Source organism: Eucalyptus grandis, chromosome 2 (assembly GCF_016545825.1).
Source record: "Eucalyptus grandis isolate ANBG69807.140 chromosome 2, ASM1654582v1, whole genome shotgun sequence".
Classification (NCBI taxonomy): Eukaryota; Viridiplantae; Streptophyta; class Magnoliopsida; order Myrtales; family Myrtaceae; genus Eucalyptus; species Eucalyptus grandis.
The window spans coordinates 2,432,778-2,446,146 of record NC_052613.1 but is presented as its reverse complement, the minus strand read 5'-3'; the positions used below and the strand labels follow the sequence as shown (position 1 = coordinate 2,446,146).

Here is a 13,369-nt window from a genome sequence, read left to right as displayed (position 1 = left end):
ACATTATTTGAATTGTTAATTAATTATAGAAATTATTGATACAATGTGAAGAAAATGTACACATATAGAAAGAGAATAGTATTTCGTTATTTGAACTATTTTTAGTAACGTTTTGTACGAAATATTAAAGATTTAAATTTGAAAATGTAAGGGGCCAAATGGAATTATTGATTTAGGCATTTGCCCATTGATATATTAAGTATAAAATAACCGATTGAGGGAATTTTCTGTAAAAGAAAAAATTGATTGCGATTATTGGAAAGTATGGGTTCCTTTTTACTTAATTTATAATGTTTCGACGTCCGCACGCATGCTCTCCGACATTATATATTCCGGTATATTAAAAGACACGGCTCAATTCCTTGTAGGCTAATTTTAGCAATAAAAGAATCATCTCTGTCATCTCTAATATTATATATTGGGCGTGTTCATTTTACAAAAAAATAAATTTTTTGAAATTTTTTCCACAAATGATGTCATCTCTAATATTATATAATGGGCATGTTCATTTTACAAGAAATTAAATTTTTTGAAATTTTTTTCCACAAATGATCATTTGTATCACTTATAAAAATAAATTAACGAAAAATACTTTTATCATTTTTGAAAATATTTAGACACAGGATATTATCAATAATCATAATATTTTTCATTAGTTAATTACTATAAGCGATTATTTTTCAAAAATATTTTCAAAATTACTTATTTGGTAAGAAACAACTGGGGCCTTAATGAAAATTTCAACTCTCCAATCAATCATTTGAAGGCATCGATTAGGTTAAGTAAGATTTGAAGGCTTGGAGTCTACCTCAAGTGAGATATGGAGGGCCAACGAAATTCATGCTGTGACAGTCATTCGGGGTCGTGTGACCTTTAGAGTTTGTTGCCTGAGGATGCACGACGCTTGATTGCAACGTCACCTTATAAGGGGTCACATGACCTTAGCCACTGCCCATCATCCAAGCTACCTAAGTTGATTAAGACATCTTCATCTTCCATCTTTTCAGCTAAAGCCCTTTTTAAGTGTTTTGCAATTAGCCTTTGCATTTCATGAAACCGGTCTTTTTTTCTTTTCGTTTCGTTGGAGAAACCCGGTTTGCTCGACATGATACGAGTTGTATCTAATAATTAGTGTAACTTTTATTCATTTCTATTTCTTTGCAATTTTTGAAATTGATTTCCTTTCTTTTTCCGGCTTGGGAAAATGTCACAAATGGTATTTGGATTTCTACTTAATGTGCAATCTCATCCTTAAACTTTCGATTTACTCAATTTGATTCATGAACTATCGATAATTGTTCGATTTAGTCCTTCCGTTCAAACCGTTAAGTGAACTGTTTTTCCTCCTTCTTCTTCTCTCTTCCCTCCGCCAACCCTTGCCAACATCGGGCGAGGACGGCCCTCGCCGGACGCCGGCTTCCCTCCGCCATGGCTGGGGGAGGGAAGAGAGAAGAAGAAGAAAAAAAAATAGAAAAATACCAAAATGCTAAATTCTGTTAACTTTAACTAACGGTAAGACAAAATTGGTCATTTTCAAATAGTCATGGACTAAATCGAATATTTATCGATAGTTCAGAGACTAAATTTAGCAAATCAAAAATTCAGGGACGAGGTTGCACATTAAGTAAAAGTCGATGGACCATTTGTGATATTTTCCCATCCGACCGCATAACATTTCTAAACAATATGATTTTTTTGGGGTCAATTTTTAAACAATATGATGAGTAGTTTCGTTTGAAATACCTTTTATAATAGGTTGACAATGGAGATATAAAGTTTTTTTTTTTTTTTGGGTCGGAATATAAAGTTCTTTTCACCGACCGGCCGGACCCTTCCCGTCTGCTTCCTCCGCGTTCCCTCCGATCTCTCTCGCCGGAGAGGAGGAGGAGGGAATGAAATCCTCCGGTGCCGGCGCTCGCACAGGTAAACCGCCATCCCATTCCTTCGCCAATTATCTCGTTTCGGCGCTCCGAGATCGGGTTGCCAGCTCGATCTCCTCGTTTGACGCGTGATCCGAGGTTGCCCATTAGTTTCCTTTTGCCTCATGGGTACAGTCGATTTTGTTTCCACGTTGATTCAGTATGTCTAGAGCTGCTGCGGTTGAGCTCATCGATGTTGTCGTGTTGAAATCGGGCTACCCATTTCGCGTCCTGTGTAGTTTGAGCTCGACTGCGGTTCGTCTGACCGAAAGGAGTAGTTTTTAACTTGTTATGTGGGCTGTGGATGGATCCGAAGTCGCCTTCGAAAGTCAAGACCTCTAGTGCCGGATTTGGGCGTTATAGGGGGGCGCTGAAGATTGGTGTCGTGATTGTTCTTGCTGGGTTGTCGTTGTTGTTGTTATTGAGTGGTTGGCATTTGGGCTGGAAAAGTGTCGTGTCTCGTGATCCTGGACGGTCCTACTTTACGGTTGTCGTGGACTGTGGAAGCACCGGCACGCGTGTGAACGTGTATGAGTGGATGTTGAGAGGTGCAAATGAATCGGAGCTGCCGGTTCTGGTGAATTCTTACCCTGATAGTTTGATCAAGAACCAGACTTCCAACAGCTCCTGTCAGTATCACTGTCTGCAAACTGAGCCCGGTTTAGATAGGTTCATTGGCAATGCTAGCGGAGTGAGGGCTGCTCTGGAACCGTTGATAAACTGGGCAAAAAAGTGGGTGCCCGAAGAAAGACATCCGGAGACTCTGATTTTTGTTCTCGCGACTGCTGGACTCAGGAGGATGGCAGTTAAGGATGCAACGAGGGTCCTGGACGATGTCGAAGCTGTTGTCAGGGAACATGCGTTTGTTTATAAGAGAAGCTGGATAAGGGTATTGCACGGAAAAGAGGAGGCATTCTATGGTTGGGTAGCTCTGAATTACAAAATGGGGAGACTTGGAAATCAATCTAGGTTGAGCACTTTGGGGCTTCTCGACTTGGGAGGTTCCTCGTTGCAGGTAGCAATGGAAGTACATGATTCAGTGAACCATGAGCAGTTGGTAAGACTGAAGGTTGGTTCTATCGAACATCGGGTATTAGCCTACTCGTTTCCAGCATTTGGATTGCGAGCGGCATTTGAACGGACCCTCGTCATGCTAACACAAAATGAAACACTAAGACAGAGGGATGGTAACTATATCCTTAGCCACCCTTGTCTGAATCCAAACTATGTGCAGAACTATACCTGCTATAATTGCCACGCAGTGAATACCACTGATGAAATATTTTTGGGCAGTACAAAGCAAAAGGCAGAGTTTAGTATTATGAATGTCATTGGAGATCCAAACTGGGAAGAGTGCAGAATGCTTGCAAGGGCTGCTGCTGCCAATTCAAGTTACTTAAAGCACTCGTCTGCAGTAGTTGGTAAAAGCAGGAAAGAGGACGTCTTTTACCACAATGGTGAGCCGGCAACATCCCACTAGCACTTCCATATCAAGTTTTTCTCTTCTAGCCAAAAATATTTCAGTTCATCCTTGTTGAGCATTGATTTCCACGTGCTGTATGCTTTACTGAAATAGTTAAGATTTAGTGGTGAGATTCATGCTCCTTTCGTCCTTGCAGGTGGTGACTGGCAAAACATCACAGGGGTTGCCCTGCCTGATATGGCTTTTCATGCTTTATCAGGATTTTTTGCTGTTTACAGTAAGTTAAGATTAAGCGGTAGAGCTAATTTCACACGATTGCTGGAGAAAGGTCATCGACTATGTTCAGAATCATGGATCAATTCAAGCCACATCACTGAACATGGAAACTATGGAGGACAATTTTGCTTTCAGGTGCCTTATTTGGCGTCGCTTATCGACGAGGCGCTCCATGTCGGTGACAGGCATATCATAATCGGTCCAGGGGATATATCTTGGACTTTGGGAGCTTCTTTGGTCGAGGGCAAATTTATACAATTGCGTCCCTTCAAAGCCGAGACGGCACTGTCGTCTTTTAAAATTAAAACAGTGGGCTCCATCCCATCCCCTGTTTTTCTCTTTGTCCTACTTTTATGCTTGGGAGCTTTCGTTTACCGTCGACAGATCAAGCTGCCTATGCCCCAAAAGAAGGGTGCTGCTGGGATTTCACTGCCATTATGTAATCCTAGACGCCAAAGAAGCCTATAATTTTGACCATGGTTACCTCGGTCTTTGTAGATACTAGATACTCCATACGATCATGTACCTTCCCTCGACAGTCTGAGTTTTTTGCATCCTTCTAGGTTACAGAAAAGATTCATTCCATTGTAGTACAGAATTTTAGTATTTCTATTTCTATCGCAATTCCCTTTTTCTTTATGGCAATGTGCCGGGTACTTTCGGCATTTGCTGAGTGGAATAGCTGAATATCAAATAGGAGTGTAGAGTTAACTGCAGGACATGGTTTTTCTACTATGCGCCAGATTGTAAATAACCATGAAAAGAGCAAGGGTTGAGCAATGCCTTCATCCCCTCGTTATACTTATAACGTTTCTCAGTGTAACAACTTGCAAATTATCTGGCCACCCTTTTTGTTTGAGAGGAGGTTTCCAGTTAGATTGTTTATAGCCATTTCCACCTAAGAGCTCAAACTCTCACACTTCAGCATCCAAAAAGAGCATCAGGAACTGCTGTATCTTTTCATTGGTGGATCGCATTTTCGCCTCTATCACCATTCAGTCGAAAGGTTCGACACTGCTCACTCATTTGTCTAGAAGGGAACTTGACAAATTCATGAAACAAATCAGTTGTAATGGAGGAGTGAACAGTCATGTGGAACTGGATGGTATAATTCACATATAAGAGTTTTTACACCAAGATCCAAGTATACCAGGAGATGTTTCAGACACCCATGAATATTTACATATAGGGGTCACAAAAGGACTCAAACTTCAAGTTCTAGACCTTAGTTAGCAGGACCAGGAATCCATACTTATCTAAACAAGTCAATCCCCATGCATCAATATGTAGCAACTCCACTGAACTCACAGCCATTTGATCCAGGCGCGACGACATCGACCCAGACTTCATTAACGCGACCGATCACACGGAAAGGAGAATTATACTGCGCGATCGAGTAGGCGTAGCTACTCTCGGAGGAGGTCATGTTAGCCCAAGGCGACCTGCTCAAGCTGGACGCGAGCTTCTCCGCCTCCCGGACGATGTTCTCGTCCTTCGCGAACCCGGAGAACCTCCTGACCGCGACGCAGTGGTTCTCCCACACGTGCGGCTTCAGGTCGAGCTCGGGGAGAGGGGTCGGGGGGTCGGCCTGGAACTTGGGCGGCAGGTAGAACCGGACGGAGTAGGCCCACGAGTGGAGCGGCCCGGCTTCCGGGACGATGCTCGTCACGACGGGGAACGTCATCGGGATCCTGGAGAAGTTCAAGTTGGCGCCTTGAATGAACTGGAACAACCTGCGAATCAGAGAGCAAGAATTTGCTCAGCTCAGCAGAGAAAAAACACAAACAAAAAGCAACGTGGATGACCCAGAAAAGGGATGGTCAAAAGACTCAAAACCCAGCTCGTCGTTATCAAATTCCCAACAAGAATCCACCGGAATCGCGACCAGACTCGAACAAGAACACGATCATCTCCAAAAAAATCAAGACTTGCGGACAAGAACAGCATCAGGCCGACAAACAAAAACATGGGTTTCGAAAACAAGAGCTTCGAACGTTGTACGGACTGATCGATCGATGTGGGGAGCTATTAGCTAAGCAGGGGGAGTCAAAACCTGTGGAAGCCGTTGAGGGTGGCCTTCTCGAAGGAGATGTCGCGGACGGGGGCGGACATCCACGTGGACTCCCGGTAGAGGCGGACCTCGAAGTCCGACTCCTGATGGACCACCGTGTACGGCGGCGACTCGGCGGCGCTGCACAGGAGCGCGGCGCCGAGGAGGAGGAGAAGGGCGGCGGCGCACGTGGCGATCGCGGACGACCTCGGGGAGACCACCTCCATTTTCTCTCTCTATCTCTCTCTCCGAGCTTCTGTCTGAAGCTGGGGGAACGTTGCTTCCGCCGGATGAAAAGATAGAAGGGGCGTTTGTGCGATTTTACCGTTCTGCCCCCCGGTCGTTCTCCCTGCGGTGGGCCAAGCGGAGGGGTAAACTCGCCAGTCTGGTTTCTTCGGCTGAAACGGATTTTATGTGATTCGTTGACTTTTAACCTGTCGCTCTCCTTCTAGGAAGGCCAAGTGACACAAATGCTACGTAAACTTGATTTCACGTGCAAAGTGATTCTTGAATTTTAAGTTTATTCAATATAATTATGAATTTTAATTTAATATATAATATCATTTTTGAATTTTTAATTTGATCACATGTTCAATGTTGTCATTCCCTCTATTAATTCAACTTTAGTGACCGTTAAAAATCTTCATACAATCCATAAAATAAATTAAATATGTACCAAAAGTTTGGAATCACATTAAAAAATTAAAAATTCAGGAATTGTAATGCAAACTTGGATAAAATTTAGAAATCACATCAAATAAATATAAAGTTCGTAAATCACATTGCATATTAGGCAAATGTTATCATTTATATCACTATTCTTTCTACAAGTACTAGAAATAGGCTACGTTTGGCAACCACTTCGCCAATGATCTTTAGCCCTTTAAAGGCCTTTGGGAAAAAAAATTTGGTGTTTGCAAATTTTTTTTTAACTTGCCTTTGCCAAAGGCAAGCCTTCCCATGGTTGAAAGCCCAAGGCAGGTTGGGGGCTGCCTTGGGCATTCGGCCTTCTCGGAAGGCTGAAAGGGGAGTAAAGCAAAAAAGTTTCTTCCACAAATGCCCTCACTAACATTTTGTTTTTCCGATTTTGTCCTTGTGTGACTATTCACTTTCTTTTCGTTGAGATTGGCTGGCAAAGTTGTGCGGAGCTATGAGGGGCTGGCGATGAGTTGGACAGAGGTCGGCGTGAGGTCGGCGTGAGGCCGGTGTGTCACGGCAACCGTCGGCGACTAGTTCGCGTGATCTTGGCTACCCCCTGCGAGTCGCGTCACCACGACTGTTGCAACCTCGGCGACGCTACATTCCCCGACAGATCTAGGTTGCCAAAGGTCGCATGGCCCAAATCTGGGTCGCGGCGACCTCCGGCAACCAAAATCACGCACAGATCTAGGTCAGCTGGAGGTCGCGCAGCCTAGATCTGGGTCGCAACGACCTCTAGCAACCCAAATTGAGCAATCGGGATCGCGCAATCTGGTCGCAACAATCTGGTCAATGGCGAGGGTCGCCGCGACCCGTTGCACCGCAACCTCCATGTGGAGGTCACCGGGCCGCTTGATCTGGTTGTGGCGACCCTTGCCATCGCGTCCTTCGCACGGCAACCTCGCCGAATGCTTGCCCCTAGTCGGATCGCTTGCCCCTCTCTGGCAATACTAGCCAATTCTCATTTTTTTCCTTTTTTTTTAATGACAAAAGTCTTTTGCAAAGTTAACTTGTCCAAATACTATTTTGCTCAAAATACTTCGCAATGGACTTTCACAACTTCACAATGAATTTTCACAAGTATGATTTACCAAACATAATTTGCATTTCTAAAAACTTTTGCTCAAAGGTCTTTACATTTTCTCAAAAACTCCTTTCTCAAAGGTCTTGAAAAAGGTCTTTACATTTTCTCATGGACTTTTCTAAAAACTCCTTTGCTCAAAGGTCTTTACATTTTCTCAATGACTTTTCCTAAAAGTCTTCCTAAACACACACCCAATGTGTCTTTCCATATTCAAGAATGTCACCTAGTTCAGATCAAGTAGCTGCATTTGATGGCTTTTCTTCAACAAAATCTTGCACCAAAGATTCGAGGTCCGAGTGCTGAAAAATCGCTTTTTATGATCCGACACGGCACAGATTACATGGAAGCATGGCGGCATCTTCCAAAGGTGAAATCTCCTTCACGAGAGGATAAAGCAACATCTTTCATTACATACAAGAAGCAACGATTTACATCGCCATGACTCAGCATTATCCAGATACGAACCCTTTTGAGTCGATACAGTCCATGGCCCCCCGCTTCAGAAGCTTTCTTGGGTAGTAATTTCTCAGCTCAGAGATGCTAAATAGGAAACCAGATAGAGCAAAAAAAATTTGAGAGGTCCAGTCACATTCTTTATGCGCTTCTCTTCAGGATCTCAATTGCTTGGTCGCCCACGTGCATGCCGCAGGAAACAAGAGTCAGTGTAGAAGTCAGGAACTCAATAATCTTCGATGGGCTTATCAGGCATGAAAGAAAGAGATTGTCCGTCTACAACTGCCAGCCAGAGAGCTAGAAAACATAAAGCAAGACAAGTCATTTCCCTGCTGAAAGTAAAAGAATGACGTCCAACCGTGACAAAATTGCTCAAGAATTCTACCAGTAGTTTTTGTACAATGTCTATTGAGATATGACTTTGATACCTGAGGGAGATACACATTAGATGATCGATGATGCCTCACTCCCTGAAGTTAGCTGGCAGTGTTTCTACTGTGAAATATTCACTCCTGACTGTCTCCACAGAGCAAAATCTCACCTTTTGAAAGATCAGTAGGAATAATCATGAAGTCCGCAATGTAAAGGTCCGCAATGAGTAAAGGTCCAAGATGACTAATTGCATACCGACTTCATGTGAGATTATGTGAGACTACTTCCAACAGTTCTAAAAGTTTAAGATGTGGTTTTTTATTTAAATATTGTAACCCTTCCCATCACGTTTAGTCTATTCTTTTGCCTAGTACTAAGCGTGGAAATTTAATTGGGAAAGCAAATGGAGCCTAGAAAGATTCGAACTCAAGACCTCTAGTTTTGATACCATGTAAGATTTTGTGGACCACAACAATTGTTCTAAAAGTTTAAGTTATTAGGTAAAGATGTGGTTTGTTGTTTAAATATCGGAACACTTCAAGCTTCCTATCTCATAGCATAGGTATATTACTGTCCACTAAAACCTAAATACAGTTGGTAAAGAAAAGAAGTGCATCTAATTGAGCATGTTCTGACCAAACGGCATTCTTTTGCTTCATTTGACTCACCAGACTATAATCCGAAAGTATTACCAGCATAAGCAGCCTATGCTTGATAGGAAAGACATAAATGAGTTGCTGGAACATACCAGAGAAGCATATGATTTCAGTATAGGCTTTGCTAGTTGCCATATTGGCTGGAAGACAAATGGGGCTTCCACAAAGAGGACCTGTCCTAATCGCTTGGGATAGTAATAGTAAAACACATCAAACTGCACAAAACAATGATAAATCAGCTCAACAGACCAAAAGATTCCTCAAGTATGTTACTAATGATTCCTCGAGTAACTGTGCTACTGTCTCTACTTCTTTAAATGGGCAGAAGCATATGAAGAATACTAACTTTTCCCATCTTCTAAGAGTACTTAGGCGTCATGCTCCTTGCTTACAACAATAGTTAAAAGCAAATGGAGATCTTTTGGATCATATCAGAACAAAGTTTCTGGCAATATTAAACCAGAAAGGGATCACCTCAACTATAATTTATTGCTGACAGCAATGACTATGCTGATACAACGAATGCAATAGAGTTCCTGCATCATACCAGAAATCCGAATGATTGCACATGAAAGGTAACACTGTCTTGCCTTTCATGATCAGACATCTGCCACAACAGCAGCTGATGCATATGCCAAATGAGCTAACATGTATGAGCTAACATGTACCACTCTAAGAGACCAATTAAGTTCTACGACAGCACTTGATTTGACGTGGAATTCCGGATTTGCATCAATAGCAATTTCAACCTTATCATTCCGCCAATCTTAGAGGTGCATTTACTCATTTGCAGTTCTTTTCCCTCTTTTATATTGACAACACGTAACAGCACGCCTGAATTCCAAGTATTCACGATAGAACCAGTGCAGGAATTACCACAAAAGCCAAGAACTTAAGATCTGCATTCTCAGTACCAAATCCTCGAAGGTCAAATATCCCAAGAATCTCTTCTTTTCCATCTGGAAGCTTGCTCAGTGCCTTTTCAATCAAAAACGTGCACAGTTTCTCATTTTCAATAGGTTCCTGAGCCTGGCCACGAGAAATGCAACCCTTAGAATTTTCTCTTAAAAGCAGATAAACATTTAAAAAGATCATTGTCCATAATTGACAGAAGCAGCAATCGTTCCAGAAAGGGTTACTCACAATATATTTTAAGGAAGAATAGATTAAATGAGAAAACAATATCTACAATCAATCTCAAATACTTCAATAAAGGAATAGGATCATTAAGATTTTATGTGAGTAATTGAAGCCATCAACTTAGTTACTAAGATACAACTGCACTCATATTTTTTCCAAATGAGGAACATAATTTAACATCCGTCAAACTCTTTTGCACAGATATCATCGATATTTAAGACACTAAGATTAACAAATGAATCAAAGGAAGATATAAACTCCGAATTCAACAGTTTTCATTTATCTACCAGTGACTGAGAGGCCACTGGAGGACTAGAAAAAGAAAGACAACAAAGATTGAGGACTAAGTTTGTGCAAAGTTTCAATACTTACGGCAGGAAAGTGCTTTGACACCACCACTACAAGCACAGGGTGGTCATTGACATCAAGAAAGTCATGCACATATGCCTTTCCAGTTTCCGCTATGCTTTTCACAGATTCTTCAGTCAACTCGGACACTTTGAACTCTTGACGCCATTTCTACATAAGCATAAGGATAACTTATAGAACATCTATCCATCATGTGATCATAATTCTTCCTGCAATAATGACATCAGCTGAAGCAACTGGACACATGAGAGAATGAGAGACCCAAATGCATCACATCATCCATCCAATCAAGCACAAGCATAAAGCGTGGTCATAATGGCAATCACATTTCCACCACTAAAATTAATCGTCGCCAGATCAAGTGAACTACACATTGCAGTTTCATAAACTTGGAAAGCACAGGATTCAAGAGGATACAATGGCTTTAGTCAGCTTCGTGACCGCATCTTCGACAACAAACTTCCTGTCCTTCAAGAACCAGTAAATCATGTCTTCATCATCTCTTCCATTCTTACCCACGGGAAGGCTACTGTAGTCTCTTTCAAGCTTCTGCTTCACTTCCAAAACCAACTGCAGATTCGAAATTGCCATATCATAAAGATCAGACCGAGAGCTATCTTGCCCATAGTGTCAAATCTAATTTAGCAACCAAATTATACTACCAATGGAACCCAGACAACCCAGCACTGAAATTGGCAGATAGCTACAAAGCCAAACCGAAAAAGGCAAGGTTTTGCTTTGACGAGGTAAAACCCAACAACGGAATACCCGCCAACCTCATCCTCCGCATAAGCCGCGAAACCAAAACCCAGATGAAGGCCCTTCTTTGAGCCTCACCCGTTTACCCCAGCTACACGACAGGACAGGAAAAAGAAGAAGACGAAGAAAAAGCAGAGGGGAGTGGCAAGAACCTTGCGAGCCTCGTGGGGGGAGCCGAAACTAGAACAGCGGACCGAGAACGCGCCGGTCCGGACGGCGGGCTTGCTCGGAACGAGCGGCGACGGGAACGGACGGCGGAGCGCGTGGCTCGCACGGAGAGCCATTCGCGTCGAGCAGAATTGGCGGAAAACGAGCGTCGGCGTTGGGATTCCGAAGCGGATGTGATAACTCCGGTCGGCTCTGTTCTGTCGCGTTTCGATTCCGAGGTAAAAACGCAAGACTGTCGGCCGCCGTCCGACGACCGGGGAGCCGCTCCCGACGTCGATCGAAACGGCGGGTCGTGTCGTGTCGGACTGCGCTGGGCCCTGGGCTTCAGCATAAGCAGCGGATGTTAATGTCCCGTCGTTTTGGGTTGGTCTGATTATTGGACCATCAGGGCCCATTTATCCATTACCCGTTCCGATACCCACGGGCCCAAAAGCAATGTTGGGCGGGCTCGATTGGCTAGAAAGCCCGTCCCCGCCCAGTCAAGCCAGAGCTACAGCCGACTCTGATCTGGCGGAAGGAAAAATTATGCAAAATCTCTGAAATGCATGGGCTTTGGCAAAAGCATAGGTCTGACCTTAAGATCCGGCCTGACTTGGATATGCCTGATGATCAACTATGTTCGTGACATGGCCCGATAGACAAGCATGATCCAAGACGTCTAAGCAACGGGCTATGATCCATACAAGAACAAGCCCATGATCCATGCGAGGATCAGCCCATGACCCTTAAGGGCGGGCAACCCTTCAAATCCTCCCAACGCACAGCTCTTGAACTTCCCTAGGCCCCAGGGCTTCTTGAGTTAGGAAGCATCCACACTCTCTCGAAACCTTTTTATCGTGTCGGACACTCAAACACCTGTTTAACACTCAATTAATTGACACCTTGTCAACTTGGCGCGAATCTAGAATTTTGACATGCGAGTTTGAAATTTCAATACATGATTTAGACATGTATATTGTCAATTTTAAAAACTTTCAATAAATGGGATGTCAATATATATATATATATATTAAAAAAGTAATAAAAATAATAAATTGGGAAAGAAGGAAAAACCTAATCTTCTCTTCTTCTTTTTTAACCTCCACTTTCCATGACATACAATTTACTCCTAAATTTGTTTTTTTTTCCTTCTCTTCTAATGTGAATTTAGAATATGGATTGCTTTCTTTTTTTCCTTCAAATTTTATGGATTATTGAAATGAAATTGAATTTGTCAAATTGAAATGATGAATGATATTAACAAATAGTAGATTATTTTTTTATTATGAATTCATTCTAGGCTCTTTTATTATTATTTATTTATTTGTGAATTTGAACCAAATTAATCTAATTAAAAAACTTTTAAAAATGATAATTTATTATAATGTGTTTCAATATGTTGGAATTCTCTATTTTTTTAGAAATGACATGTCAACGTATAGTGTCGTGTCATATTACATGTCGATATCGGTGTTATTTAGCTCTTGAGTATCTTATTGCATAGATTATGTAATGATTATGGGATTCAAACCCCATCATTAGATCAAGGAAGTGATCCATGGCTAAGACTAGTCTTGCACTTGTATAACTATGGGCCTTTCCTCCTCAATTCGGGTCAATATGCATTCATGCTTCGTTCTCCATACACTTCTTGTGAGTCGAGTGTGCGTGTGTGTAATACTAACTCAGGAGAAATTCTAAAGCCGCATGAGTTGGGGGCATGAGACTAATCAACCCATGATATTTGCACATGGATTATGCTTTTCTCTAGTTTATACATCTGATTGACGACTTAAGAGCTTATTCATCAATCATGTTTAATTTTGATCGAGTTTGATCCTCCAATTAAGGCTGGAAGAACATAAACAAACATAATGGGAGTGTCGGCTAGGTTCTTCAAGCACGAAAACATATTGTCGTCATCCTCCTCCTCTTTTTCTTCGGGTGCGTTTGGAAACCACTTTTGGATAAAGTCTTTAGGAAAATGCAAATACCTTTGAGTTAAAGGTGTTTTCCAAAATG

At 42.2% G+C, this 13,369-nt stretch overlaps 3 protein-coding genes across 4 annotated transcripts; 1 reads left to right on the top strand and 2 right to left on the bottom strand.

Annotated features, from left to right (window-relative positions):
- Positions 1-1,801: 1,801 nt before the first annotated feature.
- LOC104417894 (probable apyrase 7) lies at positions 1,802-4,263 on the top strand. 2 transcript variants are annotated; one of them, XM_039307310.1, is made up of 3 exons: positions 1,802-1,923; positions 2,159-3,376; positions 3,539-4,263. In XM_039307310.1, exons 2-3 carry the CDS (start codon positions 2,224-2,226, stop codon positions 4,084-4,086), a joined length of 1,701 nt encoding a protein of 566 aa, XP_039163244.1. In that variant the 5' UTR covers positions 1,802-1,923; positions 2,159-2,223; the 3' UTR covers positions 4,087-4,263. The 2 variants fall into 2 exon arrangements, with proteins under 2 accessions (XP_039163244.1, XP_039163243.1); XM_039307309.1 differs by having other exon boundaries at positions 1,804-1,923; positions 2,081-3,376.
- Positions 4,264-4,693: 430 nt separating this feature from the next.
- Positions 4,694-5,947, bottom strand: LOC104417884 (heme-binding protein 2). Its single transcript, XM_010029088.3, has 2 exons — positions 5,672-5,947; positions 4,694-5,351 (listed from the first exon to the last, which is right to left on the bottom strand). Exons 1-2 carry the CDS (start codon positions 5,893-5,895, stop codon positions 4,898-4,900), a joined length of 678 nt encoding a protein of 225 aa, XP_010027390.2. The 5' UTR covers positions 5,896-5,947; the 3' UTR covers positions 4,694-4,897.
- Positions 5,948-7,748: 1,801 nt separating this feature from the next.
- Positions 7,749-11,651, bottom strand: LOC104417876 (phosphatidylinositol transfer protein CSR1). The gene is made up of 7 exons (XM_010029080.3): positions 11,353-11,651; positions 10,859-11,011; positions 10,445-10,591; positions 9,809-9,961; positions 9,025-9,147; positions 8,333-8,445; positions 7,749-8,201 (listed from the first exon to the last, which is right to left on the bottom strand). The coding sequence occupies exons 1-6, from the start codon at positions 11,482-11,484 to the stop codon at positions 8,368-8,370; spliced, it is 786 nt and encodes a 261-aa protein (XP_010027382.2). The 5' UTR covers positions 11,485-11,651; the 3' UTR covers positions 7,749-8,201; positions 8,333-8,367.
- Positions 11,652-13,369: the final 1,718 nt, after the last annotated feature.

What these genes read in the sequence shown, in the direction of transcription:
- LOC104417876 (XM_010029080.3), bottom strand. Translation starts at nt 11,484, where the DNA reads ATGGCTCTCCGTGCGAGCCACGCGCTCCGCCGTCCGTTCCCGTCGCCG. An exon ending in TTAAGTTCTTGGCTTTTGTG is followed by an intron (nt 9,148 to 9,808) that starts GTAATTCCTGCA and finishes TGTTTTGTGCAG; the next exon opens with TTTGATGTGTTTTACTATTA. An exon ending in TGAAATCATATGCTTCTCTG is followed by an intron (nt 8,446 to 9,024) that starts GTATGTTCCAGC and finishes ATCTTTCAAAAG; the next exon opens with GTGAGATTTTGCTCTGTGGA.
- LOC104417884 (XM_010029088.3), bottom strand. Translation starts at nt 5,895, where the DNA reads ATGGAGGTGGTCTCCCCGAGGTCGTCCGCGATCGCCACGTGCGCCGCC. An exon ending in ACCCTCAACGGCTTCCACAG is followed by an intron (nt 5,352 to 5,671) that starts GTTTTGACTCCC and finishes TCTGATTCGCAG; the next exon opens with GTTGTTCCAGTTCATTCAAG.
- LOC104417894 (XM_039307310.1), top strand. Translation starts at nt 2,224, where the DNA reads ATGGATCCGAAGTCGCCTTCGAAAGTCAAGACCTCTAGTGCCGGATTT. An exon ending in GGACGTCTTTTACCACAATG is followed by an intron (nt 3,377 to 3,538) that starts GTGAGCCGGCAA and finishes TCGTCCTTGCAG; the next exon opens with GTGGTGACTGGCAAAACATC.